The sequence below is a fragment of the Rhinopithecus bieti genome, unplaced genomic scaffold (genome assembly GCF_001698545.2).
Source record: "Rhinopithecus bieti isolate Rb0 unplaced genomic scaffold, ASM169854v2 scaffold_33937, whole genome shotgun sequence".
NCBI lineage: Eukaryota > Metazoa > Chordata > Mammalia > Primates > Cercopithecidae > Rhinopithecus > Rhinopithecus bieti.
The window spans coordinates 931,162-939,275 of NW_016814873.1; the positions used below are offsets into that span (position 1 = coordinate 931,162).

Consider the following 8,114-nt stretch of genomic DNA (forward strand, 5'->3'; position numbering starts at 1 on the left):
AAAAAAAAAAAAAAAAAAAACGAACTCCACAGTGTGTCCAACTCCAGAGCCCTGGCTCTACCACTGACTACTTTCTGATCTTGGGAATGTTCCTTTGTCTTTCTACATTTTCTTTTCTTTTTTTTTTTTGAGATGGAGTCTTGCTCTGTCGCCCAGGCTGGAGTGCAGTGGCATGATCTTTACTCACTGCAACCTCTGCCTCCCAGGTTCAGGTGATTCTTCTGCCTCAGCCTCCTGAGTAGCTGGGACTACAGGCACCCGCCACCATGCCCAGCTATTTTTTGTGTTTTTAGTAGAGACGAGGTTTCACCATGTTGGCCAGGCTGGTCTTCAACTCCTGACCTCAAGTGATCCGCCCACCTTGGCCTCCCAAAGTGCTGGGATTATAGGCGTGAGTCACAGCGCCCAGCCTACAGATGGAGAATGGAAGCACCTACCTCACTGGGCTGCTGCAAGGGTTAAATGAGATGTCACATGCAAAACAGGCTGTGCACAGAGAAAGCTCATGATAAACGTGACGACAACACTCCTCTGACTGGGGATAAGCCCTTTGGGGTAAAAGCCTGTGACTCAAGCAGAGGAGGAGGTAGCCCCAGCAAGCAACATGGCCTGTGTCTAGCTTGGCCTGTGGAGTCTAGCACCACATGAGAAGGGCTTGCAGGTACTTCCTGCCCCCCACAGGAGGAGTGTCTGCAGGAGCTTTAGGCTAGAGGAAATGCCTGCAAAAACTAACATTTTTTGAAGCCGTCTAACTTCCCCATAATTATTTTTGTAACCCCCCACCCCCGCCACCCCATGTCTTCCCCTATGGACTAGCAATAAAAGCCTTAACACAAAAGGTTTGTTTTTAACAAAATGTGCTTGTTTATAAGACAGTAAGGAAGGGAGTTTCTGGGGAGCTTTTGCCCCTTTCCAGCCAAGCAGAATGCCCACAAGAAATGGCACTCAGACAGGGTGGGGAAGCTGCTGGCCCTGGGATGGGTGGAAAGGAAGAATGTGGAGGAGGGGATTGGCTTGAGATGAAGAAGAAACCCTGAGGGGTTGCTGAGACACATCATACTTCCTGTGCCACACACTAACACCCCAAATGTACTGGTGCCACTTAGCTCAGGGTGGTGTGTTGGGAAACATGCCCAGAGCTGTGCAGGCCCCACTGTGAAAACCAGATTGTTGCCCACAAGAGAAAGGACGGTCTTGTTCACTGCTGTAACCCCAGTGCCTAGAATACTGTCATGTCTAGCACAAAGTGGGTTCTCGATAAATATTCGTGGAATGAATTTCTGGATGGAAAAGAGGTAACACAGGCCACTTTCCATCCTTTGGGGCCCCTGTGGGATGGGACCATGTCTGGGATGGGAAGGTTCCTTCATGGCCCCTTATACCAGGAGCCCTCCACTCCCTTCTGTTCCTCAGTCTTTATCCCTCTTGAATGAAAGGGAATAGAGGGAACATTTGCTAAGCACACACATGCTCTATAAGACAATGTGCAAGGCACCTCATATCCACTATTATTCCATCTTCAAAAAACTCCATAAAGTGGATTCTATTTGTTCCCACATAACTGACAAGGAAACTGGCTTGGTGAGGTTAAGTGACTTGATCAATTCATAGACTAAGAGGTGACAGAGATGGCCTCAACCCCAGGTCAGTTTGGGTACAGGTCTTGAGCTAGGCAGCCTCTGCTCAAAGCCCCTCTCAGACCAGGCATGGTGGCTCACACCTGTAATCCCAGTACTTTGGGAGGCCAAGGCAGGCAGATCACAAGGTCAAGAGATCAAGACCATCCTGGCCAACATGGTGAAACTCTGTCTCTACTAAAACTACAAAAATTAGCTGAGCGTGGTGGCACATGCCTGTAGTCCCAGCTACTTGGGAGGCTGAGGTAGGAGAATCGCTTGAACCTGGGAGCCGGAGGTTGCAGTGAGCTGAGATCACGCCACTGCACTCCAGCCTGGCGACAGAGCGAGACTCCGTCTCAAAAAAAAAAAAGCCCCCTCTCAGTCCCTGTCTATCAGTCCCATCCCTTAGTCCCTCCCAGGCCTCCCTCCCAGCCTTCCCTCCCCTCTTCCTAGGCATGTTACTAATGTCCTTCAGATGGAGACCACCAGTGGGTCTGAGCCTCTTGCCCTGGTTTCTCAGTAAGCCCAATGGGAGCATAGCTGACAGGGAGGGGAAGGCCTGACTCACCATTCGGAACTGTGCCTGGGCCTGCTGCAGCAGGCTCTCCTGCTCAGACTGGGCAATGCTGACGAAGATGCCAACCTCTGGGTTGAACTGCAGGATGCTGCCTTGCAGGCGGGCGATGAAATGACCAAAGCTGCGGATGCAGCAGATGCGCACCACTGACTGTGGGGAGATACAGGAGCCCAGCGCCGCTGAGCAGGGCCCTCTAGACCCACCCTGCCCTCCAGGACCCCCCACTTCCTCCCTCCCACCTCCCTGCTGGCCCAGCCACCTCAGCAACGAGGGCTCTAGGGGAAGACTTGCGGTCTATGGGGTGGAAAGGAGAAACACTAAGGCCCAGAGCCTCTAACTGCCAGAAAACAAGTAGGTACAGCAAGGAAACTCCTAGGAGAACCAGAGAACCAGGACTTGGGTTAAGAAACAAGAGTAAAGGGCACTGGGCTGGAAGTGAGGAGACCTGGGTTCTAATGCCATCTCTCTCCTAATGCTTCTCACATGCTCCAGGGGACCAAACTAGATCACATTTTCCAATTTTTTTGAGACAGAATCTCGCTTTGTCACCCAGTCTGGAGTGCAGTGGTGTGATTACAGCTCACTGCAGCCTCTACCTCCTGGACTCAAGCCATCCTCCTGCCTCGGCCCCCGAGTAGCTGGGACTACAGGCGTGCACCACCATGCCCAGCTAATTTTCGTATTTTTTTGACAGAAATGAGGTCCTGCCATATTGCCCAGGCTGTTCTTAAACTCCTGAGCTCAAGGGATCCACCTGCCTTGGCCCCTCAAAGTGCTGAGATTACAGAGGTGAGCCATTACACCTGGCCCCAACTTATTTTTGTGGTCAGTAAAACCCTTCTTCCCTCTCAAATAAAAATCTTATGTAGAACTCTAAAATATAAACCAGAGCCAAGCAGCTCTGGTTGGAGAGGAGGCAGCCAGGTGGTTCATGTATGTCAGGACCGGGTGGCCTGTCTGCTTGGCTTCCCTCTGCTGCCCCCAAATGGCCCATGTGGTGATGGAGATTTAAGGGTGAAAGTTGCTGGACTAAGGGGGCAGCACATTCCCTCCCAGCTCTAACTTCCTATGATTGTTTGATGTTCAGCTCAGAGCAGGCTGGGCCCAGAGTTAGAAAAGAGACTGATAAAGGTTTCAAAGCCCTAATAACTATTTGTTCTGCCCTTTACAGAAGGCAGAGACAGGAGGGGGGTGGTTGTTCTACAATAGTAGAAACTAAGAATGGCAGACCTTTAGAAGGACATCCTGCCAAGGCAGGAAAAAAGCTAAAATGGCTCACTGAATGAAGAAGGAAGCATAGCCTGTAGCCCCAAGGACACTGTCCCTGTCTGGGTGGAAGAGGGCATCCTGCTCCCTACCTCCCCAGACCTGAACCCGTTTGCCGCTGTGTGTGACTGACAAACAGCTGTGGCATAAGAAATGCTATCCTTACCTCCTCTAAGGTGCTGAGCAGTGGCCGATCCGTGTCAAAGTTAAAGCGTCTGTGGGCAGCTCGGAGAGGGGGCAGGTTACGAAGAGCCATGTCCTCCGGGAGCAGAAGGCTAGAGGGGAGGTCAGGCAGTTCACAACCTTCAAGAAGATCTTGGACCTCAGGACACAAGGCCAGGCCTGGGCAGAAGAAGGACATGTAAGACCATCTGTTCTGTGGGAACTTCCAGTCAGAGAGACACAGCCCTTCCCTTTGGGAATTATCAGGCTGATGAGACGATGAAACAGGACATACCCTGGGACAATGGGGAGAGATGGAGGGAGTGAAGGAAAGAGAGATGGACACGTAAGAGCCAGTCAGGCAGAGCAGAGGGGCTCAGGAAGAACAAGGATGGCTCAGGTTAGGAAGGCTTCCTGACAGAAGGGACAATTACATTGGGATGGAAATGAGAGGAGGGGCTCAGGATGAATGAATAGCCCTTGGCAAGTCTTAAGGGGTAGGAGCAGGTGGAGTTTTCCAGCTGGAAGGTGGTAGGAGGAGATGAGCCAGACAAACAAACTTGGTAGATCAAAGTCAATTCTCAATGACCACAGGCATCAATGCAACAGTAGCAGCTAGGTCTGGGTCCCAGGGCCCTCTTACTCTGCCCTTACCTTCCCCAGGGAGCACACTCCCTTGCTGACCAGGTCACCTGCCCACAGTACAGCAGTGTTGGGGTGGGAAACCGGAGAGGCCTAGACCACACAATGACTGTTGTGTGTTAGGGAGGCTGGCAGTGAATCCCATTAACCTCCTTACCCCAATGGCTGGGTTATGGGGAGGCGGGATGGGCTTAGTAGGGCCATTGAGAGAGAAAAGAAAGGAGGGTAGTGCCAGGGACCTACTCACCAGACTCCTGGAGTTCGCCAGCAGCAGGCAACAGATTCAGCAACACAGACAGGCGGTTCCACAGACTTTGAGAGCTCTGGGGAGAGAGAAGGGAGAGGAGGCCTTCAGCCAGAGATAGTGGTGGAGAACAGCAGTGAGCAAAGAAAGTACCACCATGGAGGATCTGGCCTATGTTCAGAGGCCTATGGGGTTTGATTTAAAACTAACAAAAAAAGCCTGGGCAACAAGGCAAAAACCTTGTCTCTAAAAAAAAAATACAAAAATTAGCTGGGCTGGCTGGACATGGTGGTTCATGCCTGTAATCCCAGCACTTTGGAAGGCCAAGGTAGGCGGATCACCTGAGGTCAGGAGTTGGAGACCAGCTTGGCCAACATGATGACACTCCATCTCTACTAAAAACACAAAAAAATTTAGCCGGGCATGGTGGCAAGTGCCTATAATCCCAGCTACATGGGAGGCTGAGGCAGAAGAATTGCTTGAACCCAGGAGGCGGAGGCTGCAGTGAGCTGAGACTGTGCCATTGCACTCCAGCCTGGGCAACGAGAACGAAACTCCTTCTTGAAAAAAAAAAAAAAAAAAAAATTAGCCAGGCATGGTGGCATGCGCTTGTAGTACCAGCTACTGGGGAGGCTGAGTTGGGAGAATCACTTGAGCCCAGGTTGAGGCTGCAGTGGGAGCTGAGGTACACCACTGCACTCCAGCCTGGGCAACAGAGTAAAACTTTGTTTCAAAACAAAACAAAACAAAACAAGCCACATTCGGACTGGGCACAGTGGCTCATGCCTGTAATCCCAGCACTTTGGGAGGTTGAGGCAAGCAGATCATTTGAGGTCAAGAGTTTGAGACCAGCCTGGCTGAGCTTTTTCACCAGCTGAATACTTCACGAAAGGAGAAAGCAGGCCAGGTGCGGTGGCTCACGCCTGTAATCCCAGCATTTTGGGAGGCTGAGGTAGGCGGATCACGAGGTCGGGAGATCAAGACCATCCTGGCTAACACAGTGAAACCCCGTCTCTACTAAAAATACAAGAAATTAGCCAGGCGTGGTGGCGCCTGTAGTCCCAGCTACTCAGGAGGCTGAGGCAGGAGAATGGTGTGAACCCGGGAGGCGGAGCTTGCAGTGAGCCGACATCACTCTACTGCACTCCAGCCTGGTTGACAGAGTGAGACTCCATCTCAAAAAAAAAAAAAAAAAAGGAGAAAGCAGCAAAACCACAAGGACTTTCTGGATCTTGGTAGTAGGAAAAGCCAGGGTGTTGAAGGATGTTGCTTCTCTACGTCTAGCAGTAACCTATCCTTCCAGCCCTGCCATGTGCCCATACTGGAACACCTCTCTGGGGATGTGACTCAGCATCTCCATCTTCACCACACTTCCCTCAGTGACTAATGACTAACTGTCATCAGACATAAGCACAGACCCAAGGGTGCACCTGGCCCTGACCCAAACCCTCTCATCTAGGGACTGGGGCGACCCACAGGGAAGAGAGTCTTCCACAGCAGGGCAGGTATGCCCCTAGAAGAAAACATTGAACAAATGCCTCTGGGAATTAGAAGTTCAAGGCTGACACTCTGAACCTGAGAAGGAAGGGAAAGCTACCATGGCCCCACTCAGCCTCCATGGCAGCCGGCTTGACAAGAGCTCGGTCCTGTTGTGTGATTCTCCTTAAGCTGTTTCCCCTGCCTAGTACATCTTCACAACTCTTGTCAGAAGTTGCCATCTCTTCTGTCACTATCCTCTAACTCAGTGCTCTCTCTCTTCTCTGGATTCTTTGGTATTTATCAAGTTTGGTCCTTGAACACGTACTTCTACCGGCATTACTTATAATGGCCGACATTATGCCCAGCTTTGGGGATACAAAGCAAAATAAGCAGCTCACTCATTGTTCCCCGGCCACAGGCTTTGTGAGGGCCAAGACCATGCCTAATCCTTCCCTGTCAGAGCATAAGGGCCCAGTACAGATAGGTGCTTAATTGCTTGGCAATAAGTCTTGCCTTGGCCATCTGGGGGGATCCTCAGGCCCCATCCTGGCTCATCCCCTCCTCCAAGACCCTGGGACCTGACAGGGTCAATGGAGTGGACTGACACACCTGTGCACACACGATGATGAGGTCAGGATTGGTCCGAAGCCAGTCCAGGAAGACTTTCACAGCAGGAAGCAGGCCTTCAGCCATCAGGACCTGAAGCTTCTCCTGGATGCTGTGCTCATTCCGACAGGAGCGTCCACTGGACTCACTCCCCTCCGACTCAGAGCCCTCCTCAGAGGCTGGGGAGTGGGTGAATGGAAGAGAAAAAACTGGGATAAACAAGAGACACTTGGCAGCAGGCCTTAGCTCTGTGCAGGGAGCATGCTTCCACCTGGCCTGGGCACTTCCAAGGAATTCGGATATGAAAAATCTGGGGAATCACTTACAGCTCCTTATTCAATTTTCCAGGCCCACTAACTCTTGTTTTTTAATCTCCTCCAATTCATTTTACCAAGGTTGCTTTTTAAGTATGGTGCCTTTTAAATATGATTCTTACAGACTCAAGTAATTTGTGATGTTGATCTACAGCTATTCATTCAACCAGGATTTATAAAGTGCCTACTCTGTGCTGGAAGGCAGGGCAGACAATTAGAAGGGAGCTACAAGGGAGGGAGAAAAGCAAGGGGTATGGTTTTAAAAGAGTTACTTTCAATTCCTAGCTCTTCTACTTTGCAAGTGAGAACACTGGGCAGGTCCCTTCACATCTCTGAGCATCAGCTTCCTCATTTCTGTCATTCGCTCAGTCATTTGATAGTTCTTAAGTCCCACCCGTGTGCCAGGCACTGTGTTAGTTACTGGGGATACAGCAATAAGTAAGATATATTCTGTCCTGCCCTCAAGCAGTTTGGACTCTAAATGCCTCTGGGAATTAGAAGTTCAAGGCTGGAGACAGACAAACCAACAGGCAACCTCACCAGAGTGGGAAAGGACTGGAGGCTGCAGAGGTCCAGGTGGCCACAGGAAGCAAATCTAACATACCCTTGAAGGAGTCCCAGACCAAATAAATGACTTTTAAGCTAAAATCTAGGGGGGCAAGTAAGAATTAGCTAAGTGACAGACTGGGAGCAAGGGAGGAAAAGCATGTGCCAGACAGACAGAACACTATGTATAAAAGTTTGGAGGGGCTGGGCATAGCGGCTCACACCTGTAATCCCAGCACTCTGGGAGGCCGAGGCAGGCAGATCACCTAAGGTCAGGAGTTTGAGACCAGCCTGGCAACATGGCGAAACCCTGTCTCTACTAAAAATACAAAGATTAGCCGGGCATGGTGGCACGCGCCTGTAGTCCCAGCTACTTGGGAGGCTGAGGCAGAAGAATCGCTTGAACCTAGGAGGCGGAGGCTGCAGTAAGCCGAGATCGTGCCGCTGCACTCCAGCCTGGGCAACAGAGTGAGACTCTGTCTCCAAATATATATATATATTTGTAATATATGTAATATATATTATATATAATATATATAAATGAAATCATGCCCCCTTCAGTTCTCTGCACCTTTTAAGTTCAGGGGTACATATGCAGGTTTGTTACGTAGGTAAACTTGTGTCATGGAGGTTCGTTGTACAGATTATTTCATCACCCA

At 50.5% G+C, this 8,114-nt stretch overlaps 1 protein-coding gene across 3 annotated transcripts in view; it reads right to left on the minus strand.

Moving 5' to 3' along the window:
* SMG5 (SMG5 nonsense mediated mRNA decay factor) overlaps positions 1–8,114 on the minus strand; it is a 38,919-nt gene that overhangs the window by 8,283 nt on the left and 22,522 nt on the right. For all 3 annotated transcript variants that reach the window (XM_017852441.1, XM_017852439.1, XM_017852440.1), the window contains 4 exons: positions 6,599–6,774; positions 4,514–4,589; positions 3,629–3,804; positions 2,188–2,346 (listed from right to left, as the gene is read on the minus strand). In XM_017852441.1, the coding sequence (XP_017707930.1) occupies positions 2,188–2,346; positions 3,629–3,804; positions 4,514–4,589; positions 6,599–6,774 (587 nt within the window). The remainder of the gene's footprint in view (positions 1–2,187; positions 2,347–3,628; positions 3,805–4,513; positions 4,590–6,598; positions 6,775–8,114) is intronic.